This window comes from Cyphellophora europaea (genome assembly GCF_000365145.1).
Source record: "Cyphellophora europaea CBS 101466 unplaced genomic scaffold supercont1.2, whole genome shotgun sequence".
Taxonomy (NCBI): Eukaryota; Fungi; Ascomycota; class Eurotiomycetes; order Chaetothyriales; family Cyphellophoraceae; genus Cyphellophora; species Cyphellophora europaea.
This window is the reverse complement of record NW_008481808.1, coordinates 2,017,611-2,043,954: the sequence shown is the minus strand read 5'-3', so window position 1 is coordinate 2,043,954 and position 26,344 is coordinate 2,017,611. Positions and strand designations below refer to the sequence as shown.

The window sequence follows — 26,344 nt, the reverse complement described above, 5'->3', positions numbered from 1 at the left end:
TCCAGCCTGATAAAATTCAAATAGCAGAACATGACAAGTGCCGGGATTGAAAGCTGCGCGGGGGACCTTGGGCAACCGGTGAGAACCGTAGACAGCTATGCCTTGCTGATGTGCCTCGTCCGATGGCTGCGCGCGAGCCGCTCTCGCCAATCCGTGACGGCACTGCCAGCTTGGGTGCCGAGGAGTGCCTGTGCGGTCGGCAGCTTGTCGATTTTCAGACGTACATACATCTGCCAGATATAGACTGTGGCGATGGTGAGAGGTACTGCAGCCGCAAGTATAATCCACCAGTTGCCAGTTACAATCAAGGCCAGAGAGCCATTGTCTCGTCTTTCAGTAGTCACAAAGTCGGTCGAGAAGAAGTTCTGCATAGACGGTTAGTTATTCGCCTGCATCCAACATGGCTACATACCAACACCGCCGTCGCCGGTAAGTACACCAAAGTGACTACGGTTAGAACTTTAACGGCTGCTGCGTCACGGGTTGCCTTGGCCGTCAATTTTCCCATGTTTTCGGTTTGGTGGTGGGCTTGCTCGGCCAGAGTCCTCATGCTACGACTGTCAGAAAGCTCGAGAAGGTCCGTGATCTGTGACCATAGCTTCAGCATGTATTGTGACACTTCCGACGCGATCTGATCTTACCAGTTGCCCTACGCGTCGAATTCTCTCGGAGAGATAGGATATTTGGCCTCTATAATGTTGGATTTCCACCGCAATCTCCGACAGGGCACATCCTAGAGCAGAGTGCGAGGAATTGTCCAAATTTTGCTGAGTAGAGACTGTCCGCCCATCGCATGAACTATCGTGGAGTTCCTGTAGCCGCTCGCTGACGTCTTTTAGGCTGCTTAAGGCCGTATCGATCTCAGACAACATGTCGGCGACGGGTTCAAGGTCCACGCGATGTGTGATTTCTTGGTCTACCGCCTTGGAAACGAGGGCTTGGTCAGCCTATTACAGTGTCAGCTTCACCACAACACAAAGAAAGCATCCCACCATCTTCTGCACCTCACTATCGACATGTGTTGTACACTCTCTCCACGTAGCCACCGCAGCTTGGAGGAGAATCGTATGGAGCTCAATCGGGTGACCTCGTCCGTACTGTTGTACATTTTCGACATGATGTATTATTCTTTTGTCCACAAAGTCGGATGCTGAAACTGTCAGAAATACACGGCGGTTTGTTAGCCCGCCGTGTTTGTGGTAGATGAACGACTGTCGTTGGGACCAGGGTTTTTGGAGTGTTGGTCGATTGTGCCTTTCGGCAAATAACAAGTCATAGAAGACTTCTGTAGCTCCCGTTAGACGACATCCAGTCACCGATGCTGGGAGCTGTAACTACCAAACTCTCTGTCGTTCCGGGTTGTCTCTTCACGGAGATCCCCTTTACAGCGCACGACTGCTGGCGGAGAAGCAGCGCAGATATTGTGGATCTCAGTTCCAAATGCAACGATGAAGTCTTCGACACGTGGATGAATGCTATATTGGGAGGCCAAGGCCTTGTAGACCGGATAGGAGACCTTGACACGACTCAAAGTGTTTCTCTGCTTCAGACGACTGGGCCAGTCAGTACAATACCTGGTCAATGTCAATACTTTGCTCACAGGTAGGTTATCCCCTTTTGGCACGTTCCCTAACAACCGTCAGCACATATGCTATTTGGCAGAACAGGTTTCGTTGCAACAAGCGGGATATCCTTCTCAGCCCGGATGACCTTTGAGGTCGGAATCCTGCGGTCCCATGATTCTCCCACCTCGTGCTCGGGAGCGGGCGTTGAGCAAGTCCAGTTGTACAGCTCCACTTCAGAGCTGCTCTCGGACTCGGTTGTAAAGCATTTGCTCCGACGTCTGGCAGCGAAACCCAGTGCAGCGCTGGTCTGCTGCGAATAAAAGATTTCTTCAAAATAATCAGAAGGTACCATCTCTCGCAATCATAAGTCCAACGGTCGAAGTTCTTGCTTGCTATAGTCAGTGAGACGGGGCGTGGTGAAGCCATGCACATCCGTCATGGATCTCGAGTAATGGCACAAAGCTCGCGACCCTGCACATCGTGGGGTTCCCCCCAGCATCACTAGTTCGCGATATGCGAGCAGGCGCGCTAATGCAGCACGCGAGAGACAGCACATGATGTTCGCGGTCAGGCTCGACCGGTCAGGAACGGGGCGAATGTGTGACTCTGCGGATAATGGTTGGGAGAGAGGTGAAGTGTCCCAAATCCGCGACGCCCAGGCCCAAATCACTTGCCGCCCCATTTCCGCCTCGCGCCCCACAGGCCAGGCGCAGTGGCCATTGGTGATTTGTAGTTGTGTAACGTCTTTGCTCTGTCCTTTTTCCGGTACTCGCCTCGCTCCAGCCGCATTCTGGGATTTGACATGATGGCTCTTTCGGGGACAGGGCACAGCACCCGGATGATTGTGGCAGGGTGCCCGGACCGCCACCAGACCAAATCCAAGGTTGATGCTCTCGCCACCGGGCCTTAGCGTCACCCTGAGGGACTTCTGCAGCTGATGTGTTGATGATATAAGGCCTGATAATATTGCTTGCTCACTTCACGAACGGAAGTCCAAAGTACTGCAAACCAGATCCGTATTACGTTCCCGCAGGGATCCGTTTCGATTTTCCCCACGCAGGAGCCATGGACTCACGCTCTGCCATGAAAATACAATACGTTCCCAGCAGCTACATTGACCGTGGACGTCTCGAAGGTCTCCTAGGAGTACTCAACCCAGCAAAAGACAGCTTCACTGTGGAGAGGAGGATGGATGTATGGATGATCAACGCACCTCAAACGCTCAGCAAAGTAAGTTCCTGTATCGAAAGATTGGTGCCACCAGTGTACCACATCACCTGCTGCTTCTCGTAGTGACTGATTCTCTAGGACCAAATCTGCCACCTTCAGAGATGAAACGGGCAGCAACTTCGCTTTTCGAGATAATCATTAAGCGCGCAGCGCCTAGCAGAGTCTTACCTGGAGACACTATTATCACATGGAAAATCTTTAAGGCTATCGATTTGGATCCTCAACAACGTACTGCCGATATTGGATACCACGAATATCAGAAGGGAAATAGCAATAATTACAGGTAGTTCATATCGTAGCAAAGGAGTACTAGTGTAGCAGTCGCTTCACAATAGTTACATCTGCACACCATGTTTGGAATCAGCCTCATTGAGGATCTTGTCTGCAATGAACCAGCGAGAGGCATTGAAGGTCGCCGATTCCAGCATTCATATGCAATGCAATGCAATGCAGTCCTGAATACTGCATATGCCCCCCTCTGACTCCCTGTCTGCCTTGCACTCGCACTATCAAAAGGCCATGCAGCCAAAGAGCCGTGAACCAAAGGCCCTTTCGAACACAGAAAGGACTACTGTCCTACTCATTCGCAAGCCTGACACTTTCCAAAGGCACATATATACGCGCTCACGTCTTGCTTGACGACCACATATCTCTGAAGTTAAACCAATACAGATCAGACACAGACCCCAAGCATGACGCGACGAGCCAACTCCGGCGGTATCAGCCGGTCGACCACCGCCTCCACCAATACCACAATCTCTTCGACCTCCACGAGCGGTGGCCGCAAGCCTCAAATCGTCAAAGGGCGCTATCTCGACGAGCAAAAGCTCAGAGCCTACCTCAACAGGGTATGGGGCCCCGGCACATACGCGCTCGATGTGAGTCAAGCCCTAATTATCACCCCGCCTCGAGACACTAAATGCTTTGGGCGGTCGGACGAGTATCATCGCTAAACAGGAGTGGTAGCTCACACGAGACACGTGGACCATTACAGGTCCTGACGAACTCTCAAAGGTACGTCAAACTGGAGTTGATTGGGCATCGGGCTCGAGCACGAGAAGCACAGACTAATGGGATACTAGGAAGTACTGGAAACGCTCGAGCCTGATCAGTCTTAGTAGTACTAGTAGTAGTCGAACGGGCACTGATTTCAATATCACGGCGTTTCGCTCTGCTGCATACTCTGTCAAACACCATCATCGTCTTGCCTGTCTCCTCAGGCAGCAGGGTGGCTCTAGAAAGAGATATGACATGTCACGGCCCACCGGACGACATTCTGGAGCGCTCAAGACATTTCTATAGCCACTCATATACTCATGTTCTATGTTATATTCATGCATGTTCTGCTGCTGGGCGTTCCCATATCACACTCATGTCCAGGTCTCACGGCCCCTGTCCGGCAGGTTTAAAATGGAGATAGCCGTGGCGGCGTAGCTGAGCAGTCCTGCCAACATTCGTGTAGGATATTACTCCTACGGCTACATAAAATCTTACTGAGCGCAGCAACCCGGTAGCCAATGCATTGTCTGGGAAAGGACAGCTCTTAGCTGACCGACTCGATCAAGATCCAAGATGCCATGGCGCAGCACAAACTCATACATATCTCTAAAACACGAATTTTTTATAGGAGGAAAACATTTGGGCTTCAACTTCTTCGTCTCGTTCAAGCTGTAATACTAGTTACACCACCGACATACCCCCTTCGTCTCTGTCCAATAATCCCACTTAATATGCAAACGCCCCGCCATGTCAGGTACAGCATTACAAAAGGCAGCAAGGACCAGCTCACAACAGCACCTCCAACTCCGGCCTCGCGACGCCTTCGCCACCCAGATTCGGATAATATGGCACCATCGCGTCCGCACCCGCCACATACGCATCATTATACAGCCGCCAGTACGGCACTCTGACCTTCCTGGCGGGATGGAAAAGCCCGGCCCAAACGTAATTCATGACGATGCCCGTACCCACCGCCATCCTGATGGCCTCGATAGCCTCGACGATGCGGTCGATGACGTGCGGGCTCGTCTCGAAGAGGTTCGGGTACAGGAGGTTCAACAAATGGACCATGGCATCCTCGCACCCGAGCCCCACGACACCTAGGGCGATGTGCTTGACCACGCTGGCGGCGGTCTGGCGGTGCACCTGGTCGCGGTCGATGAGGGCGTCCTCGAGCAGCGGCGTGACGGCGTAGACGTAGTCCTTGGCCATTTCGCCGATGTACTCGAACAGGAAGCTCAACGATTTGAGCACGCCGTTCTGCACGTTCAGCTCGGGCACGCGGTACTCGTTCATCAGCGCGGGGAGCACAGTGAACGGCGCGCACGTCTCGGCCACGATGCCGATGGCTACCGCCGTGCACACCCGAGACTGGCGCTCCTGCACGCGAAGATTGTTGAGCAGCGTCGCCAGCACGTCTTGCGGGCCGATGGCCTTGGCAATGAAACCGAAAGTGTTGTTGGCCGCGCGGCGGATACCCTTCTTGTGCGCCTTGAGCATGTCGAGTAGCTCGAAGCAGATCCGCATCCATTCACGGGCGTTGACAGATTCGGGTCCACGGTCGGCGATACGGCCAACGAGGTCGATGGTGTTTTCTTGCACCTTTTCGTGACGATTGCGGAGAATGGGGGTTAACCGTGGTAGGAGGTCGCGGATCGGCGGCTGCATTTGTGTGATACCCACGACGGTGACGATGGAGCGTAGGGCTCCGAGGATCGAGCCAAGCACTTCAGGATACTCTTCACCCAGGTACTCGTATAGAACGACGCCGAGCTTTCCCATGAGGGCGTCCTCGCCGCACTGCTTCATCACCATGGCAATACGGGAGATGAGATCCGCCGCCTGTTGACGGACCGTGGCAGATTTGTTGTTGAGACGCCACAAGATAGTGGATACGATTTGTGGAAGGTAAGGCTTACACCGAACGCCGAGAGCATTCACGACGGTGCCGAAGCCATTGAGCATGACGATGTCTTCGATAGATTGCTCTTGAAATGCGAACAGCATGCCGTCGACGAGGCGCTCCTCAAGACGCTCGCCGATATCAGCGGCACCGAGAGCGGCGATAACCTTCTCGATGGTTTCCACCGTCATTTTGCGGTAAGCTTCAGACTCGTCTTTGAGGTTGTTGACGATGCGTTCAACGATTTCGCTGACACCAACCTTCTGGCCAAGGTCGACCGTCGTCTCCACGACTTGTCGATAATTGCGTTTGTCGAGGGCCATCCGTCGAACCCAGAAATTCTTGAAGAAATCAGCTAGAACGTGCTCCTTCAGATAGCCTGCGGTGACACCATCTGTACTAGCACATTGTGACACGACCCTGAGGACGACTTTTTTCATCTCCTCGTCCGGCGACTGGAACTCCCGTAGCAATATCTCCATGATCTGACTGGTATAGTAATTGGCGTACTCTTCGTCCATCAAGGGGATGATGTATCCCACGGCTTTCAGGAAACCTGCTAGACCCTTGCCGCGTTGTTTGCGAGCGCCAGTCCACAGCGGATTCAAGATATCGTCGAATGACTCGATGCCGTAAGGATTGGCAGCCTCGGCGAGAGCGGCAATGGCTAGGGATGTCACCGTTCTCACCTTAGCCTGCTCATCTTGAAGATTGTCGCCGATGCAATCGACTAGTCCTTTCAGGTGAGGCAGAATCGCGCAGCCCATAAGAATAGGAATCTGCTGGATGATCTTCACACCTGTGTGCCTAGCCTGCCACGACTTCTTACTTCTGCAAACAGCTCTGAGAAAGGGCAGTAGTGCTGGAATACCCAATGCTGACGCAACGACAGCAAAGGCTCTGGCGGTTGTATTCCGGACGTATTCATCGACGTGATCGATATCGGGCCTCATCGTGCTGATCATATGTGCCAGACCAGCAGCTTTCGACAAATTAGAAATGATTTCGCGACCCTCAACACGAGCGTAGTAGTCTTGGTCGATAAGCAACGGCTCAATAACCACCAGGATTTTGTGCGTGTACGGCCGCACCAGGTCGTCCAGCTTGTATAGCACACGATCGATAACCTTGACGAGCAAATGCCGCTCCTGATCCTCTAGTGATTTCTCCATCAGTAGTGGGAGAATCTGATTGAAGAGTGGACCAGCGCCAAATTGCCGAGCGTTGTCTGTAAGCTGTCGGAGCGCCGTTTTCCTCATGGGTGGTGTTCCGTTCTTGACCTTGAGCAATAGCCTCATAATCTTTCGTTCCTTAAGGTCCTCGACAGACATGGCATTCTCGTCAGAACCATCAACGAGCTTGCCAAAATATTGCATATCCTCGGCTTTGAAGAACTGCAGGTCGCCAACACCAGGAATTTCTGTCGGTAGCTGCTTACCCATCGAGCGAGGGTTTTCGGGTTCTTGCATCATGAAGCCACCAATACCTGTCGAGCTGGACGCCGAAGCAGGCATAGCTCGCCGTGCGGCCTGTCGGATCGGCTCGTAACCCGGAGGAGGTTCAAGAATTGTGTAGCCCTCGCTGGGCAGCATGGCATCCAGGTCTTCATCAGTCCACACTCCCTTGGCTCCGCCGTCGGCACCAAGCAACGCTGGCGCAGGAGCGGCAGCCGGAGCTGCGCCACCGTCGCCTAGTGCAGGTGCTTGATCCCACCTTGACCTCTTGGCCGGCGCAGGCTGACCATCGATACCAGGTGCCTGATCCCAGCGCGACCGCTTCTTCGGCTCTCCCTCCGCTGCCGGCGTAGTATCAGTCGCAACATCCCACCTCTTCTTGCGTTTGCGCCCAGTGGCCTCGACTGTGCTGCCCTTGTCCGCATTCTCCTTGTCCTCAGCCTCCTTGAGCGTGGGCTTGTGCTCGACCACAACATCATCATCGTCCGCATCTCCATGAAGCGCAGCCTTCGCTTCTTTCTCTTCGATGAGCTTCCGTACTCTCTCTTCCTCCCGTTCCAAGTCCTGCATCTGCATGACTTCGCGATATGTACTTCCCCCCTCCTGCGCCGCACCCGCATGCTTGTTCGCTGCAAACGGGTCAGCGCGCGTAGGCGTTAATGGCCCTCTCTCGAACCGCCGTTTCTGATAGTCGGTTTCCCGATCCGCAATGCGCGCGCTCTTCTCCCTCCCCAACAGGATATCCTCTTCTTCCGCGCCTCCAGTCGAGAATTCGTTCATCTGCTCCTTGCTCGCCGTGTAGTTTCCGATGAGGCGCCTCGAGGTGTCGGAGTCAGGCATCTCTTCATCGTCATCGCCATTGGCGGCAATGGAGGTGTGATACCCAGCATACTTGTTCACGCCATTCGAACTGGCATCATAGAGGTCGGTATCAAGACTCTCGGTGACTGAGACTTTGCCGGCGGAGACACTGGAGCGCTGCGTGGAGGGGTCGAATGACAAAGAGTCTTTTTTCGCGGCCGCGGCAGCGTTGCGCTCCGCTTGCAGGCGTCGGACGGTCTCGAAATCGGCGTCTGACATGTTTGCGAGCGAGCGCGGACGTCGCGCAACAGTTGGGTTGACAGTGAGCGAAGAAGAGGTTCCTGTGAGAAAGTCGTGACTGAAGGCATTGAAAGATCAGAGCGAGGCTCCGGCGCGGGAGGCAAAGCTTGGCGCATCTCCGGATATAGCTACGCTATCTCCGTCATGCTCCACCATGACTGTGACCCTTCACATGCTGTCCTGAGGATAATTGCAGGTCATTATGTGTGGTAGCTTTCCAAGTTCATTATCTCGCATAGGCCGTCAAAGATTGTGAGAGCCTCACACTGAATAACTAACAATAATGGGTATCATATGGCCGACCCGCAGCAAACTCATTTCCTTCGACCCTACCTTACGCAAACAATTTCGTTGCCGATGCATACTTCAGCTTAGTAAACCCACAAGCATCGAGATACCGGTACAAACAATCAGCGCCTGTTGGTCATGCCCATGTCTGCCGTCTATTGATCCTGCCCATTTCGCTATGCTCTCGTTGCGTAACATGAACAAAGACAATGCAAGCGTGAGCCCGACTATGAGAATTCTGTTGATGCCGCTGGTAAAAATCTTGAAGAGGAGAAGAGGAATGATTAGAGGGATGAGTGATAGAGGGCCTATCGAGGGTGAGGCGTAGACTAGCGACGATGTTGTTGGGGAGTGCAGAGAGACGAGATCTTTCTCGTCATCGAGGAACCTGAATGTCGCAGGAGATTCAGTCTCAGACTCCGGTGGTGATGCCCGGCTGACGTGGAAATGAGTCTCGAGCTTTTTCTTGAAACTTGAAACCTCGGGAGAGTTGCAATCCATCGATCCACGAAAGCGATTGACTTTTGGTGAGAGGACAAGAGTCTTGTCTGGTATATAGTTAGCAAGGACAATGAGGGGCTTTTAACCCTTACAGTATTGGTCCATTCTAATCTGAAGCCGCCCAAGTACTTCCGCTTTGGCTTTGTAGAGGTCGAAATCACACTGGCCCCAATGAAAGCTCAGCCGCCGACAGGTATCGCCGGTGCTGGCGTCTTTGCTCAGCCTGCGACTGCCATCATATGTATCAAGATGAGCAAGTTCTTCCTGGAGCTCAATGATCTCATCTTGTAGCTGTAGCAGTATGCGATAGTTTGTTTTCTTAAATACTTTGAACATTGGGGGAGTATCCAGATTCGCCAGCATGTCGGCAAGGTGGTCGGTGCTTAGTGGAAAGGTAGCCTCGTCTTCGGTGAACACGGAAGGAGGTGACAAGCTGCCGCGAGGCCGGGCGTCATCTCTGTCGTGGATGTCCTCAACGGGATGATCGATAGACTCCATACCTTGAGATACAAAGGCCTGATGCTTGGGTTTGGGCACCTCAGGATAACGCCAATGGAAGTGACGATCAATTGGTAGCTCTGGCGGCTGCTCACTGCTGGCTCGGGAGTCGGTTAGTGTGGGCAGCAATGGTTGGAGTGTAGTCTTGCCCAACACAAAGCTACTATCTTCCATCGAGATGCCTGAATCGGAATGATAACTTCTGGTTGAGAAGTCCGGCTGGTGAATGGCATCTTCGGGGTAGGGAACGGGTTCGGGTTCTGGATCGGGATGATCAGGCACCTGATCTGGCTCATGTTCGTCTTCATATTCAGAGCCGTGCGGAGATGTGGGACGATGGTCGCCATCTTGCTTCGGTTCCTCATCGACCAAGAAGCTAAACACATCGACCTTCTCGCCTTTTTCGATCTTGTCCTCGACAGGATCACTTTCCCCGGATGCTTCTTCGACTGGATCCATGGTGACTGGCCTCGGCCTGCTGCTTTCTTTCTTACGCCTGGAGGATTTTTTCTTCCGTGAAGACCTGTTGTATGACTCCTGTGTCACAGTGGAGTTACTTCCGTTTGACCCACTCGACTGAGTCGTGATGGCGGATAGTAGAGAGAATTTAGATGAGCGAGCAGCTCGGTGATCGCTGTAGACAGAGCCGTGACTGTAGCTTCGGTGTCGACGGCCCTGACCTTGGTCTCTGACTGGTAGCAACATACTCTGCTGCTTTCATGGTACAGCTGCTGCATTCAATGCATTCAAGGATCGATTGGTCCGTTGAAGGTGGCAGTAACAAGCGGCGAGATGACGTTAATGAACGAACGACATCCACAATGTGGCGACGCCATTTCAGAAATGCAAGTCTTCTGGAAGGAAGGGATGGAAAGGAGTGCTCATTCCTCGCAAGCGAGAACTTGGATGAGTGACATGACAGGTATCAGACTGAGGGATTTGGACGAAAGGGATGGGGGCTGGCCTTCTGACACAGGAAGGAAAGGACAGGCGTCAAGCCACAAGTGACGCCCAGTTTCAACGCACACGCCTGATTTTCGGGAACGAGGAATGAGAATAATAGCAGTGTTACAGAACGACTTGCCGATTGCATGACCAGGGATCCTGTTTTAAAACAGCGGCCGACCTGGCGGCTCAGAGAATCAGAACTCGTGATGTGGTCCAGTGTAATGTGCAGATAGGACCAAATATTCGGGGCAGCGAATCTCGTGATTGCCTAACGTCGATGCCCAACGAGGATCGCTGCCCAATCTGCACGATAGTCCCGCGGGCTTCAATAGGCCCACGGGGGGTTTTAAGTGTCAACGCGAAGGGGCCATGCCGGTGCAGACGCCGTCTGGGAGGCTGCATCCCGAGTCTAGACGGGTTCGAAGAAGCTGCCGCATGTCGGAGGATAGACTGTGCCAATGGCAGTTGGCGGAAAGCGGCAATGACTTGGATCGATTGTATGGACGAGAGAAGAGTGGTGAGACGCGGCGACAAAATGGAGGCACCCCGCCGTTGGCTCTGGCGGGCAACCGCGCCTGGGCTGCAGCTATTGATCCGCTTCAGCGATTCACCTGCTGCCAACACAGCGCGGTGAGCACCGGTCGGCGGGTTAAGCCTGCCACAACCACAACTAAAGATTCATGCCCCAACCAGGTCCACACGCCGTACATTGCAAGCGTCCACATGTTAACTTCAAGTTCCCTTACTCGCAGACGATAATTACCACCTAGCACGCTCCGCTATCTCCTCCAGCGGTGGAGTAGACTGCAAGTAACTCGAGGCGGAATATGGGCCTCCAGGTGGATGCTTTTATATCGAGTATCTATCTTATCACTTTCAAGCCAAGGTCGTGTTCCCTCACGATCGCACAGCGTTCATATGGTAGCCCTGTCTGCCGTCCCACGTCCGCCATCCGGGGTGGCCTTTTGTCGTACACTTCTCGGGGTGCTTCCGCTTCCACTTCTCATCAGCGTCGACGGGGAATTTTTCCTGCCCTCTCGGGATCAGCCGTACAGGGACATGCCCCTTCCGCATCTGTAAGCTGATGATTACGCCGAGACCGTTCAACAACAGCTCTCTGGCATCCTCTGCCGCCTTATGCCACACCTCTACCCTCGCATCGACGTCCATCTTGATCACTTGCTCATCGGTAGCGTACTTGTCCACCGCAAGCTCCACAGAGTAGTTTTGGAAGATTACAGCCAGCGCAGCCAGCACTTCCACCTGTGCGAACCGCCGCCCAATGCATGACCGATAGCCTTCGCTAAAAGGTAGATAGGCGCCCTTGGAGGGCTTGTACAACCTCTCGGAAGTGTCTGCAGACTCGTTGATATTGAGATCGCCACCTCTGGATGTCTCAGTTGGCATCTCTTCCTTGCTGTGACCTGTACTGGCGGGCCCCGTTCGGTCATCAGATGGCCCTTCCTCGGCTAACAGCCACCGCTCAGGCCTGAACTCCTCCAGATCATTATCCAAGTTGGCTATGGGGTGCACTGGCCTACCACCGGGATAAGACGGTCTTCCTTTGGGCCAGTGATTCGGATTCCTGTGGGCAGCTATGGTGACCAGCCCAATGAATGTTCCACCGGGTACAGTTTTGGACTCTCCCTCTACCGTCAATTGCTGATCTGTAACTCCCCAAGTTGATTTGGGTATAGCTGTTACTGGAGGCACGAGTCGAAGCTCTTCGTTGAGCACCGCGCCAACCATACTACCGAAGAGCTGTGGCAAGTCTCGATCGTAATCCCATTCAGTCGGGGGCTTACCCTCAAAGATCTGATCTAGGTCCCTCTGGAGCAGGCGTTGGCTTTGCGGATGTAGCGCCAAATACACCATAGAGAAATGAATCGAGTTGGCAGCTGTCTCGTGTCCCGCCAATATGAGGACGAACATATTGCCCAGCATCTCTGAGTCCTCCAATTGAGTACTCTGATCGTCCTTGGATTGCTCCTGGCTCTTCACCAACTGGCCCAAGATGTCCATACATTCCTCCTTGGTATCTTTGCCGATCTGCATGTCGGTTCTCTTCTTCTCTACCGCCTCTTTCATGTAGTTACCCCATTCCTGGTACGCCTCGTTCGCCTTGTTCAGTCGGCTGACGGGAGCGTACTTCATGATTGATCGTGGGAAAAGGAACTGGAATAAGATATTATCCAGCAGACAGTGAATGGCGTAGGTGTAACTCATGGAATGGCCTTCATCCGCTGCCTCTTCCTCGTTCTGGATCTTTGATGGATCGTCGTAGCTGCTGTCAACTTTGACATGAGCATCCTTTTCAGGCCACTGCAGCTTCCTTCCAAATCCAGCTCTGCTAATGACATGCAAGCTGAGGCGCATGGCGTCATCCGCCACTCTGTTCACCGTCCTGTTTCCCTTCATGTCCGGGCCGAGCCACGAGTTTAGCATGGACGTGGCCTGGTCGATTGTTTCCTGCCAGACAAGGTGGTTGTTTTTCTCGGTGAACGGTGGACTGATTGCTTTTCGGTGCTGGCGCCAATGGCTCCCCTCGGCCGATACAACATTCCGACCGTATACATTGACCGACCGATAGATTTTGGTTGGCTTAGGGAAATCGTTCCGCCTAGTGGTGATCTGCGAGATAACGGCGGGCTCGCATGTATACATGCTGAGACCGCCCGGTGACACGGTGAGGAAAGTTTCATGCCCGACCCGCTCGAAGACCTCGTAACGGTATCCATAGCCGATGTCCGGTAGACAAAAGTCAACCCATTGTGTCCAGGTTCGTGGAAGTTTGGCCAGAAACGGGAGCAGCATGCGGTGGCTTGTAAGCCATACTGGATGCAACCAGAAGACTGGGACTTGGATATATGGCAGACCGCTTTGCTGCGCCTTTCTCAGATTGCGCCGGAACGATATAGTCCAGTCAACGAGCTGGTAGGCGATGAGCGCCACGCCGGCCAGTACAAGCAGTCGTAGCATCTTGCCAACACTCGGGCGCAGCGTCTGCGATGGAAAGGTCGACAACGAACAGGGAATTAGAATATTGAAGAGCCAGCTTCTAGGGTTTCCGTAGAAAATAAGTTGGGGTTTGGCTTTGCTATAACAGGAGGTGGATCGAGGATCCTGAAACCACGGCAATCGGCAAGCGTTACAAACGTTTCAACCCCAGTGTCGGAGGAACAGCTGCCGTTTGTCGGCTCGACTCTGCTTTTACGGCGACTGCGAAAGATGACCTGGTGAGTGGGCGGTAAGAAGATGTAAACCGCGATTCTCAAGTCTCTGACGTGATGAGAAATGTGGTGACGATGAACTTATGAGACCTCTCGCACTTTTGGATTAGCAACTCATTTGGAGATCATCAGCATTTTGCCGACCCCATGACTTGGGCTCCCAAGGACAGGCGGTAATCTTATGGCTAGTGGTTGGGTGAAGACTTCACTGATCGTCGCGGATAACAACATGTCCGAGGGCACTCGCGCGTACGGCTGCACTTCAGAGTCTCTCCAACAAAGTCCCAACCATTCGTTCAGCACAGAATAGCGCCATGCGAAGCCAGGTATGAATTACGAGATCGGGTAAAGAATAGACCAATGATAAGACTTGTTTCCGAACGCAACGGACAAGGGGGTGCTTCGCTTGGATCGAAGCTGTAGCAGCAACTCGATCGTCGCTTGCGTCGGTGGTGAAACGGTTTCTAGTTTCGCTTGCGCACCTGCAACAACCTCAACTTGAATCAAGTGTCATGGTTATAAATCGTACACGATGCTAACTCGTTTCCAACACGACAATGGTCCCGTTCCTCCCTACAAACACTGTCGCCTCGGAGGTGGATATCAAAAGAAATACGTGCTCAACTAATACATCGCCAGCTTCCGGACCGCTCCTGGTTAACAACCATGTGTATGCCTTCTAGAACGGGCGGAGATCCGATTCCGCTCAGGACGCAGTCGCCTGTTCGAGATGCGTACCTTCGGCTGGCTTATGATGCGTGGGTGAAGTTGTCTCACTCTGGGGGGATGCAATGTCTCCGGCAGTATCTGCCACCGATGAAGTACCACGAGCGACCTCTTCGGACGGCATCAAATTGGACCCAAGGCCGGTCGAGTTGACTTCCACGGCCTCTAGGCTTGGCTGCCACATCTGCAACTCATGCTCGGCGTCCGCGAGCACCTGTCTTGCGTCATTGCCGTGAGCAAATGGCTGACGAACATCGCCAGGCACCACTGGCGTATCGTCGAGGTAATTCAAGAGACGACGGCCATGTTTGGCGAGGATAATCTGCTTCTCGGCGCGCTCGATTGTTGCGGCGAAGTGAAGATCATATGCTTCCTTGACTTTCTGGCGAGTCTGTGACGTGTCAGCTGGGCTATCGTCGGATGCAAAAACTCATGACTTACAATGTTGGTCAGCTGAGCTTCAGCCACGAGATTCTGAGCTTCCGCTCGGACAAGTTCTTGCTCCAGGGTGACCAACTTAGGGCTGGTCGGCTCTTTGTACTTGAGCTTTTGAATTTCGTCGGCGATCTTGTTCTTGTTGTCTCGGGAAGGCTGGACGCTCTGCTCAGTGTTTCTGATCTGCTTCAGGATGCTGCGGTAGTCCTCGAGATTCTGAGCGAAGAGGTCTTCCTGCTCACCAATCTCAGACAACAGAACTCCAATCTTGTCGGAGATATCGGAGAGGGAGTCATCATTGGTGGACTCGCCCCAGTCCGACAGCTGTGAAGCAATCGACAGACGCTCGCGGCCGGCGGACTCGTATGCTCCGATAGCGTGATTCTCGGTCTTGATCAGTTTGGCAAGACGCCTGGATAGCTCTGCTCTTTCTACGCCGCGCAGAGAGTTCAGCATCTGCAGACGATGCTTGGGCGGGTCTTTGTGGGAGTCCTTGTTTTTGGACCGAACGCTCAAAGCTCGCTGCATGGTGAGGGTGGGGTATGCTTCGGGGCAGCTACTGTGCTGGAGGTGTTGCGTACAGGGGGCTGTAGGATCTTCTAGAATTCTTCGCTTAGATTCACGACGTAACGAGGTGCAAGGTTGAGCTTGGAAGCAAACTTGAATGTCACTGATAGCGCTGGGATCGAAGAGTATTATTGCGCAAGAGGCCGTGCCTTCCAGCCTTCGCCCGGCTTTGGTGGGAGGAATGACGTCGACGGCTCATGCACAGCTCGGGATGTGATGACGCGCTGCTGAGAAGGGCCTAAGCAAGTGCAGCGTGCTACCACACCTCAGAGTCTAGGTCGCCTTTGACAGGTTGCCCCTCATTGACAAAGAAATGGATCTAGTCAGACGTACGTTGTCCACCCTGCAATAGGTGGTGGCTGCACGGATTTCTGGGATAGCCAACCAAATCGCACATTCCAACGGTCGAATCAAGATTGCTCTACAAGAAGCGTATGAACATAACTCGTCAATTCATAACCCTTTCACAATTGTCCAGCGCCGAACAGTGTCCTTCCACACGCGACTTCTAGCGTTAGCCTCGCTGTCGCTAATCTCTGTAGACGGTTCGACTGCGACGCTCTTCCGTCAATCGGCTGCGCGATCTGCTGCGTCCATGGTCGTGATGGTGATGATGATGGTGGTCGTGAGACGGTCTGTGGGCAGAAGTCGAACGCCGTGTAATGGTCTCGCGTCGATAGGACGCAGTTTCGGGGCGAGAGACGTAGACGTCGCGGTGATATCTTGGCTTTTCGCGCTTGCGAATGACCACGGTCTCACCGTTGCTACCGAAGCACATCTTGAAGTGTGTGAGCGTTGAACGAAGGAAGACAAATATGCCCCCGAAGCGAAACAATTGTGTCGAAAGAGAATGAGTCGGAGGGAAGTGATGGACAAGCGAAGACTGCCGGCTGGAGGAAGTATTATGAGGAGGAGAAACGCCTTGCTCTGAAGAGGCTACGCCGGTCGTGTGACGGTACGGGGGCAACGGTCCGCGAAGGACAAAAGTAAACGGTAGCGACCCTTGGTTTTATTATACACTTCTACCAGCCACCTCGGGCGTCCTCAGTCTTCGTATTCCAGTTCCTTGATTACGCCCTGGTTCCTGGTGCCAGTGCCAGTTGGAGAGGCGACTGAGACCGGGAGGCTTACCCAAAGTCTTGGTTGACATCATCGCTCTGGGCGTACGCTATCGCCCGAACTTCTCACTAAGACAAGTGTGTCGCGCTTATTCTGGCCGTCTTCAACGGCGCTCAAAGCGGCGTTTCCAGTTCACGAAGAGAAGCCGTTGGCTGCGAGAACTGTAAGGCGCAGACACCGATCGGACTGGGATGTTGATGTGCAGATGCATCGCGCATCCAATGTTGATCTTTGCTCCTTAGCAGTGCGCTGGCCTCGCTGACACCACTAAAACCGTCCAGTCAGGCCGTTGCCGAAGTTTCTACGCCTGCTGACTCGCTCCGAAACGGATGGCAAGGAATACTGCCTGACAAGCTTATGCCTTGGCGATTCGCCTACGCAGTGGTATTTCTTGGGCATGTATCCGAATCTCTGTTACAGGCGGGAATAGTTCATGCAGCGCCCATATCACAATGGTGTAGATCATATATGCCGTTCGCTGCCTGATCACTCTTCCGGCCCTCGGTGGCGGCGACCGCGTTGCCTTAAGCCTCGGGTCCTACCCCACCTATTTGCCTGATCGCATCATTGATTGAGCCTGCTTCTCTTCTCCAGTTGAGCAGAGATATGTCCTACGAAAGCCAAGCTGAGTATCAGTACCTCCGAGAACGTGTAGTAGCAACTCTAGTGCAGCATGACAGAGGCACCGGCCGATCCCTCCAGGCCCGCCCCTACACTCTTGGGCCTTCCCCCTGAAATCCGTGAGTCTCCCATATCGTCCAGAGACCAAATCTTGACACTCATTCTCTCAGGCCGCATCATATACACCCACCTTCTTGTTACCGCTGATCCGCTGGGCATCGCTCCCGCCCCCATACCCGCCCCATCTACACCTCCCCCGACTCCCACTAGCACCACCTCCACCCCCCATCCCACCATTCGACCCTTCCAACTCTCCTCCCAACTCCTCCGCGTCTCCCGCCTGACCCACACCGAAGCCCTGCCCATCCTCTACTCCAACACCTTCGACCTCGCCTCCCGCTCCGCCCTACACCTCCTCACCCACGCCATCCCCGCCAGCAACTTCGCCCTCATCACCGCCCTCACCCTAGACTGGGATTCACTGCAAGACTTCTCCTTCCAGCTCGCCAAGCCCGATTTCCTCGCCTGCCTCCGCTCCCTGCGCACCATCGACCTGAGCAATTGGCGCTCCCGCGTCCACGCCGCCTCCTCGCCCTTCCTGTGGCGCGACGTCCGCGCCTACGAGCGCTCCCTCTGCATCGCCTCCCAAGCCATCGTCACCAAGACCCCGTGCCTCCGCGTCGTCGCCGAGCGCCGCTACGCCCCGCCGCGCATGGGCCGAGGCGCGCTGGTACGCCTGCAGAACTTGGAGCGCGCGAAGCGGGGGAGGCAGCAGCAGCAGCTTCTGCTCGCCGCCGAAACCGGTTCGGGTTCCGCCTCCGCGGAGGCGGCGTTGGCACGGGGCTTCGGTTTCGATGCCTCTGGGATAGACGTGACGGAGACGACCAAGCAAGGCACGATGGGCCAACCACCGACGACGACGCGGATCAAGTGGCGGTTCCTTGAGACGCAGGCGCAGATGTGGAAGGAGGAGGTGCGGGTGGATATTGACGCGGAGGTGGAGCTGTTGACGGCCAGAGGGAGCGCGGAGGAGGAGCAAGGAGCGAGGCAGATGGCGCTGGACCCGAGCTGAGATGTGCTATGCCCTCAAGCCCGTTGCTAAGACGGGAATTGGCACTCCAAACAGGTGTGGCTGCTGGTTGAGTGGGCATACGGCTAATGCGTAACATTACAGCATCCAATCTCATGCTTGACACTTTTTGTATAAGCTATCCTCGTCCCAAGTTGCTACGAGCAGGGTTGCATCCGCTGCTCAGCATCAGTCAATTACGAAAACTTGAATAAACTTGATGATGACACTTTTGAGTCCTGCGCCCTGAACCGACTTGATCGTCCTGAATCCAGAATTCCGTGCTTGAAGTAGGGCTCTCGCCGAAATCAAGATTCCTCGGCGGCAGCGCTCATTCTACTGACCACCATTGGTGACCCCTGTCTGCATAGTCTGCTGCGGCACGGGCGAAAAATTCTGCTGCGTGGCAACTTGCGGCCGTTGGTACGGTGTGTTCTGGTATGTTATTTGCCCGTTGGCCATCGGTCTGGAGGGGGACTGGCCACCAAACACTGCCGGCTGCTGCTGCGCTCGTTGCTGATAGCCCGGCTGCGAGGGCGATTGTGCAAAGCTGGTCTGTGGCGTACTATTGGCATTGGACCATCCACCAAAGCCGTTCACCCCCGGTCGCTGAAACTGCTGCAAGTTTGGCTGGGCGGAATAGCTACCAGCTTGTTGATATGTCTGGTAGTTACGCTGGATGTTTTGAGGGGTTGAATATTGCTGAGCCTGGCGCTGAGCGTATTGAGCTTGCAGACCCAGGTTGTGTGCATAGCTTTGCAAGTTCGCCCCATAGCGCGTTACGTTATTTTGCGCAGGATATGGTGTTCGAGCATTTGGAGTTGCAACCTGTGGCATGCGCGTGGCAGCAGATTGGTGTGCTGTCCGATATTTCGACAGTGTAAAGTCGTCTGGCTGCATTGTTCCACGATAGTCAACGGAATTGACCATAACATTGGTCGAAATGTTGAGATCGGAGAGCTTATCGCCGTCTAGCTTCGAAACAGCAAATGGAGGAACCGAGGCGATCAGAATAGCTAGCTGAGATCGGAGCAACTCGTACGTGTCGAATTCACCCGTAGACGGTTTTGTGGCGTCGGCAGATGGCCGACTCTCCAAAGATCGCATCCTCTGGTAAGAATGCACCGTCTCCAGTAGTTGAGAAATCTCATCCAAGACCTCATCAATGCTTTCGGGGTAGACCTCGTCGGGCAATGCTTCTTCGGCCTCAGTTGGAACGTAGTCGATAACTCCTGCGAACTCATCACCCTCTCCTTGCTCACTGGGCACAACGGTATCAGCCTCTTCAGGGTCGGGGTATTTCGAGCTGAAGATTTTGCGAATCCGTGGAGTTCCATGCTTGCGCCACCATTCACGCTGTCGATCATGGGCGGAAATTAACGATGTTGTACTATCCGATGTAGGCGCAAACGAAGAGAATGCCTTCTTGAAAAGACCCAGAGTCTCGTCAGACTGATTGACAGTGACGTCGTTGGCGATTAATGCAGCTCGAAAGTCGTGGGCTACAGCATTCTTGTCTCTGTAACGCCGGCTCGGATCGTCATCGCCCAGTTTATGCACCCCAGCATATGTCAGCCATGAGTCTGTTTGAAGCTGCTGGTGTTTGTAATCTGGTCGATTGACAGGTGCTGGTCGATTGGGAACCTGGTGGGAGCTAAAGCTCAGAGTATTGCTTCTGAAGGTGGGGCGAGATCGGGGCATCTCTAAAGCCTTCGTGTTCCGATGGGGCCCAAATACGTCCCCGAAGTTGCGAATCTGCTTGGACGGAGCAAGGACATTGGCGTCCATAGTTGCCGGCTCGGCAAGATCAAATCCATTTGGGAGTCGCCGACCATCTTTGGTCAGATCCTTTTCTTCGGCGCTGTCTGATTGTAGGCCGGAATAGAGCATGGACACACCCTTCTCGGTTGCACTGCGTAGCATGATAATTTGGCCTGCATGGCGGCTAGGTATAGAGGGTTCCACAGACCTCCTGGGAGACGTGATGGCCTGGGACGATGATAAGAGTTGGATCAGCTGGTGAGCGACATCATCCGAGGCGCTCGGAGGCCTCTCGAGTAGGTCACCGTTGACGGTGCCATTCTGCAAAGCCTGAGGCTCAGCATTGCGGACAAGCTCGACATCTTCCAAGATACCCTCTTTGGACTGATAGATACCAGAAAGAATACGATGTTCAATGGTGTCAGGCTCGGACTCGGTAGAGCTGAGGCGTGCACGTTTCGCATTAGGCTTCTGAGTCGATCCAGTAGGTATGGGAGAACGTAAAAAGGCCGTGAGCATATCTGATCTGGAACATGTTAGCCTTAGAATGGCACGAACAGACACAGGACGTACTTTTGTGTTTGCTCGAGCACCGTGATCAGCGAGTTCTGCAAGCCTGAGGCACCCTGACCGTTGACCTGCACTCTCTTCTCCGGCGAGGACGAGCGCTTGCGCTTCCCGAGATGTAGAGAGCTTTCTCTGCCTCCTTTTACATGCGATGCATCCCCGTTCGTGTCTGCCATCTTGCGCCAAAACAAAGGCTGATCTTCCACTTGGATTGGTTTTCGCGAACGATCTATCTCGTTGGCATCCTGCGTCCAGAGAATGTGGTTGCGGTTTGCCTGGAATCGCTTGGGGAGATCGTCGCGGTGCTTTGGTAGGTTTGCGGGGATAGGAAGTGCGCGACGCGGCGCGGGAGACGAAGGGATGCGCGTGAGAGAGCGGAGGGGAACTAACACCAGCCCGTCGTTGCGAATTGTGACCTCAATTCCAAAAGCCCGAAAGGCCACGATTGGTATCTAAGGACTGCGCGATCTGGAACGAGAGCGAATCTGGAGGACAATGCTCGTCGATCTGGATGGGGCAGGATGAGCAGACTGCGATGGATGCTGCAGCGACCCTGAAGCCCAAAGCGAGAAAAATGCTTGGCACTTCCAGTCACGCTTTTGACCCGCGATGCTGGAGCTGTACTGTATAGTAGACACATCCTTGCCTACTATTGCAACCCGCTCACACACGCCTGTGACCAGCTTCTTCTTTCTCTCCACAGGGCCAGAAGACCTGGAAATGATTCTTTGAGAGCATCGATGGATGTTCTCAACCTACCTGCGCAAATCGCTCTGCCGCAGCAGCCGCGCCCTGATCATCGACATTGACATTTGCCGCGTAGAACGAATCAAACCCTGCGGCCCGAATCACAACTTCTTATCGGGGGTGCCTTCAAGGCGCGTACCATGGCGCCAATCTATCAGCACTGCGACCCCTCGTAGCCAGACGGCGATCGTTCCTGCGCCGGACGAAGTCGACATTGATATTCTTTCCCTGTACGAGAGTGAAAATACATTCGAAGGCGCATCAGGTTTCTGGCCTTCCGACGGCCCCAATGAAACCCAGGACACCAACAGCACACCAATAAAGGGCCCCGAGTTGTATCCAGATATCTTCGCCTGTTCTAGCGCCCCAGTCCACCTCATCCGCCATAAACGCGATCTGTCCTACACCCCAGCACTTCGAACGATCAGTCACAGGGCCTACCGGGCAGATGGCAGTACGGCCGAGAGGTCGCGGGCTGGGAAATGGGAACTTGCCACACCTCTCAGAGCTAACGAAGGTGTGAGGAAGCTGATTGCCCTCTGGGCACCCACCGCAATCCGCCGCTTAAAACGATACCGTTCAAATGCATCCAGGTATCAAAGGGCTATGCAGCTTGATTCAATGCAAGTCCTGGATGCGGAGGCTCATGCCATACTTGATAAGGAGGGAGTCTCTATCGAGGACATTGATGCCTGGACCCGCGTTCTGGTGGCCGAAAACAGCGCGGACTCGGTATCCAGATATGCTAAGACGGTTGATAGGGCTCGCAGGCTTGAGCAGCATCCTGTGTCCCACATAGTTCCGCTTCAGATTCTGCGTGCGGTGTACATCCCGCCGCAGTCGTTCCGGCTCCTGCTAGCTGCTATCCGCAAAAGCTCCCAGTATCACGACGAGTTTTCCCAATCCTCCCGACCAGGTATCAGAGACGTCACCAACAGCTACGCCCTCGAGAATTCCACGCAAACAGAGAGTGCCGAACCAAAGGATCAGACTATATTTGCCGCCCAATCCTGGGATAAGCCGTCAGGTATGATACTGGCAGTACGTCTACTACGGCACGCCAGGAGGGTAGCACCTGATACCTTTCCTACCATTGTCGATATTGCTTGCAGCATCCTCTTGTGGCGGCGTACTACATATCTGGGTCCGCTGGCAGACTACTGCAACAAGCTGCTCAAGCTGATAGCGCTACCTACTACTTGGCACCCGGTCAGGAATGCCTCCATACAGCAAGTCGCTCAACTAAAGCTTGTACGAAGCATGACTGAACACCGGCCCGAGCTTCCGATCAACCGAGAGGGCTACAGAGCTCTCATAAGTGTTCAGCTTGCACATAGGAAAACACCACCGGAAGACGCCTGGGCAAGAGTCAAGTCGCTGTCATGGCCGCCGTGGCGAGAAGACAGACTCGGTATGGACGCCAGCTTGGAGTACCCAGGTAGGGAGTCTCGCGCTGCCAAGTTGTTACGCCGAATGAATGAAGCGGGCTATGCTCATGGTGTTTGGGAAGTGGCCGCAAAGATTATGGCAGGTTGGGACACAGACGCTAGCCCGACCATCCAAACCCGCAGAATGCCGTTGCCCTCCCTGGTGAGTATCAGGCTAGAGGACACGCCGGATTCCTTTGATCATCCCAGCATCTGGGCGGCGAGAATTGTGGCAACACGGACCGTCCGTGAAGCTTGGGCAGCCTTTCTGTCCTATCGCAAGAAGACTGTGGCTTCAATGCAACCCCTAGACGGTCGACCCTTTGAAGCAATGTTTGAAAAGCTCTTTGCTAGTCCACAAGATCAACATTCCAACTCCGACGCCGTACCGGGGGATGGCAAAGAAACATGGAGTGACCCGTCAAGTCCTCTGGACGTTATCTATGTGGACAAAGCACCGCCAAGTGTAGAGGGCTTGTATACACAGATGCGCAAGGATGGCGTTGAACCAGGTGGTCGTTTGCTTTCGGCCCTCTTGCGGAATAGCCTCGATCTGGATCAGACGATCAAGTACATCAAGGATGCAAGGTTGTCGGACGACAGGAAAGACGTGCTACTCAATGCACACAATCATCCTGCGGAAATGATCCGAGTGGTGTTTGAAACCACTCCCCCACACGTTTTAGGAGGGTTCATTGGCCATTTGTTCGCAATCCCTGGCGAGGCCAGCACGAAGCTTCGGGTTCGCGCAGATGCTAGCAACGCTGCCTCTGCACGGGCCGCTACACCGATCGAATATGCTATGAGTCTACTGTCACTGGGCAAGGTGACCGAGAGAGTGGTGTATAGTGAGGCGCTGAAGGGCCTGTCGCTGCACGCTTCGCAGCACATGGGCAGTGGTGACTACGTCGCACGTAGGGCATACACTCGGAAGCTGAGCGCACATCTGAAGGCCCTTTTGGGCGTTATGAGGCATGCTAGAGTCGACCATGATTTCACGACGTTCCGATATGTCAATAATGTCTACCAGACGCTTCTCAAATGGGGCCCGTGGCCGCGTTGGAGGGCCATCTCGGAGCCGGCGACAACGATCAAGGACATTTTCGCTGACTGTACGCAATGCGGTCGAGATCCGGGCAGGTGGCTTAGCAGTCGAAACGCAAGGTTGCCACACGAGGCCGTGCCTGATCCGCACGATTTACGCCTACTCGTTGAGACGCTGGGCATATTCCAGGACATTCCGGCTCTCATCGAGTTAATAGCATGGATGTCCAAGTATTCCCAGGATTTGTCAAGAATCCATTCGGATCTGAGGTCGGGTTTGGAAGAGATGCGCAACGTGATGATTGTGGCGCGCATCTTTATAGAGGGGCGACTGCAAGGAGCAGCCAAAGTTGGTAGCTTTGCTGCGGCTGAGGCGAAGATAGCGGGCAGGCTATATGTGCCGACAGACGTGGATTGTGCAGAGTTCCTCCAGCAGCGAGACTCCTGGGTACGACGCCACAATAGGTACATTCGAGCAAGGTTGTTAACAATCGGACCGGATCAGCTGTTTGAAAGCAATTAGATCCGAATCTAACCATGTGGTCAAAATCAAATTTCCTAATCACAGGACGGTCAGCTCTGGCCAGCCGGGTAATATTCTTGAGGAGATTCTGTTGAATAATTGCTCTCTTATACCTGTACTTAAGGGAAGGCTGAGGAAAGGCAGTCACTTAGAGGTTTAGCCGCTTGCAGTCTCTTCGGCCTCCTCGGCTGCAGCTGCACTTAGCGGTTGTGATGACCACGATCCCCCACGCCCGGCCTCTGGGCTGCAGCACAGCCGCCAGCACCGTGAGGTTAGAATGAGTGAGATCCGAGGCACCGCTGCACCCTTGCCAGGGATGCAGACGGTAGTGGGCCGAGAAAGTTGCCAGGGACGAACTCCAGCTCGAGATGCGGCGCGCCCGCACACACACGCGCGCGCGCAGCACCACAATCTTTTGTCGAATTTTGCCCCTCCGTGTCTACCCAGATGTCAGGTAGAATGGATACCCGCGTCACATGCTCGATGCAACTACAAAAGAATGGTATAGTCAGCTCTTGCTCAGTCCTCCGCGTCTCTTTTGTCCATCGCTCCTTCCCCGTGCTGCATTGATCTTCGGCTCGTCTGCTCCTCAGAACGGAACCCTCTCAGCTTACTCTCCTTGCTTCCGACATGCCCTCTACTACTATCCAGTCCTCTTACACCAACGGTAAGTCCCAGATTAGCGGACACGCCATGACCGCCCCTTCGACCATCCACCAGAAGTTCCTGTCCTCGCCCGCAGACCTCGGCGTCGTCGCCGTTGGCTTCTCTGGAGGGCAGTGCAAGGAAGGCGTCGACGCAGCACCCGATGCCCTCTTCCGCGCCGGACTATTGGAACAGATCGATGAAGAGCTGGGATACAACCTGCACGGTGACAAGGAGGTCCACAACTACAATGAGATGCGGCAAGCGTCGGACGAGCCTCACCGCGGCATGAAGAACCCTCGTTCGGTCAGCGCAGTCACCCAGACATTGGCCGACCAAGTCTACAACCAGGCCAAGCACGGCCGTATGGTGCTGACCTTGGGTGGTGACCACTCGATTGCTGTCGGAACTATCGCAGGCTCTTCCAAGGCCATCCGCGAACGATTGGGCAAAGAAATTGCAGTCATCTGGGTTGACGCCCACGCCGATATTAATACCCCCGAGACGTCAGACAGCGGCAACATCCATGGCATGCCGGTCGCCTTCCTCACCGGACTCGCCAAGGGTGATCGCGAGGATGTATTTGGCTGGCTAGATCGAGATTTCAAGGACAAGCCTGCGCTTTCTGTCTCGAAACTTGTTTACATTGGGCTACGGGACGTCGACCGCGGCGAAAAGCGGATTCTCCGCGAGAATGGCATCAAGGCTTTCAGCATGCATGACGTTGACCGACATGGTATCGGTAGAGTGGTCGAGATGGCCCTTGCCCATATTGGCACCGATACACCTATCCATCTCAGCTTCGATGTGGATGCGCTAGATCCCCAATGGGCTCCCAGCACAGGCACTCCGGTCAGAGGCGGCTTGACCCTGCGTGAGGGCGACTATATTGCGGAATGCGTGCATGAGACCGGCCAGCTGGTGGCCATGGACCTGGTTGAGGTCAACCCAAGCCTCGAGGTCGCTGGGGCCTCAGAGACGGTCAGAGCGGGTGTCAGTCTGGTTCGCTGTGCTCTGGGTGATACGTTGCTATGAAGAGGCAGGACGCAGCAGCATCTCAAGGACTTATGAGGATGAATCGTTGAGATTGCAGGCCATGCATCTGCCACGGTGCTAGTACGACAGAAAAAAGTAATGTACGGGCCTCTTTGGCAAAAAAAAGCGTTGCCAAGTCACCTTCGGAAAGTGTTAGAGATACCATAGACTCAGGTCAGCCTTTTACTTTTCCAGCTCAGTCCAAGTCTCCTCCTCCTCCTCCTCCTCCTCCTCCTCCTCCTCCTCTCGCTCGTTTTGACTTTGACGTTCTCCTCACTCCTTCTTTTCCCAATCTTCACGCGACTCCTCACTTCCTCGCAGTAAACACGATCCTTAACGGC

At 54.2% G+C, this 26,344-nt stretch overlaps 9 protein-coding genes across 9 annotated transcripts; 3 read left to right on the top strand and 6 right to left on the bottom strand.

Annotated features, from left to right (window-relative positions):
* Positions 1–95: 95 nt before the first annotated feature.
* HMPREF1541_02284 (uncharacterized protein) lies at positions 96–1,117 on the bottom strand (the record flags this gene model as incomplete). The annotated part of the gene is made up of 4 exons (XM_008716640.1): positions 96–365; positions 413–586; positions 642–947; positions 1,010–1,117. 4 exons carry the CDS (start codon positions 1,115–1,117, stop codon positions 96–98), a joined length of 858 nt encoding a protein of 285 aa, XP_008714862.1.
* A 3,463-nt stretch (positions 1,118–4,580) lies between these two features.
* Positions 4,581–8,231, bottom strand: HMPREF1541_02283 (uncharacterized protein; the record flags this gene model as incomplete). Its single annotated transcript, XM_008716639.1, has 1 exon — positions 4,581–8,231. The coding sequence occupies one exon, from the start codon at positions 8,229–8,231 to the stop codon at positions 4,581–4,583; it is 3,651 nt and encodes a 1,216-aa protein (XP_008714861.1).
* A 387-nt stretch (positions 8,232–8,618) lies between these two features.
* On the bottom strand, positions 8,619–9,998 carry HMPREF1541_02282 (uncharacterized protein; the record flags this gene model as incomplete). Its single annotated transcript, XM_008716638.1, has 2 exons — positions 8,619–9,088; positions 9,134–9,998. The coding sequence occupies 2 exons, from the start codon at positions 9,996–9,998 to the stop codon at positions 8,619–8,621; spliced, it is 1,335 nt and encodes a 444-aa protein (XP_008714860.1).
* A 1,386-nt stretch (positions 9,999–11,384) lies between these two features.
* On the bottom strand, positions 11,385–13,466 carry HMPREF1541_02281 (uncharacterized protein; the record flags this gene model as incomplete). The annotated part of the gene is made up of 1 exon (XM_008716637.1): positions 11,385–13,466. One exon carries the CDS (start codon positions 13,464–13,466, stop codon positions 11,385–11,387), a length of 2,082 nt encoding a protein of 693 aa, XP_008714859.1.
* A 957-nt stretch (positions 13,467–14,423) lies between these two features.
* HMPREF1541_02280 (uncharacterized protein) lies at positions 14,424–15,406 on the bottom strand (the record flags this gene model as incomplete). The annotated part of the gene is made up of 2 exons (XM_008716636.1): positions 14,424–14,834; positions 14,885–15,406. 2 exons carry the CDS (start codon positions 15,404–15,406, stop codon positions 14,424–14,426), a joined length of 933 nt encoding a protein of 310 aa, XP_008714858.1.
* Positions 15,407–17,237: 1,831 nt separating this feature from the next.
* HMPREF1541_02279 (uncharacterized protein) lies at positions 17,238–18,257 on the top strand (the record flags this gene model as incomplete). Its single annotated transcript, XM_008716635.1, has 2 exons — positions 17,238–17,304; positions 17,356–18,257. 2 exons carry the CDS (start codon positions 17,238–17,240, stop codon positions 18,255–18,257), a joined length of 969 nt encoding a protein of 322 aa, XP_008714857.1.
* Positions 18,258–18,590: 333 nt separating this feature from the next.
* HMPREF1541_02278 (uncharacterized protein) lies at positions 18,591–20,758 on the bottom strand (the record flags this gene model as incomplete). Its single annotated transcript, XM_008716634.1, has 2 exons — positions 18,591–20,541; positions 20,589–20,758. The coding sequence occupies 2 exons, from the start codon at positions 20,756–20,758 to the stop codon at positions 18,591–18,593; spliced, it is 2,121 nt and encodes a 706-aa protein (XP_008714856.1).
* A 1,177-nt stretch (positions 20,759–21,935) lies between these two features.
* HMPREF1541_02277 (uncharacterized protein) lies at positions 21,936–24,323 on the top strand (the record flags this gene model as incomplete). Its single annotated transcript, XM_008716633.1, has 1 exon — positions 21,936–24,323. One exon carries the CDS (start codon positions 21,936–21,938, stop codon positions 24,321–24,323), a length of 2,388 nt encoding a protein of 795 aa, XP_008714855.1.
* A 693-nt stretch (positions 24,324–25,016) lies between these two features.
* Positions 25,017–26,003, top strand: HMPREF1541_02276 (arginase; the record flags this gene model as incomplete). Its single annotated transcript, XM_008716632.1, has 1 exon — positions 25,017–26,003. The coding sequence occupies one exon, from the start codon at positions 25,017–25,019 to the stop codon at positions 26,001–26,003; it is 987 nt and encodes a 328-aa protein (XP_008714854.1).
* Between the last annotated feature and the right edge of the window lie 341 nt (positions 26,004–26,344).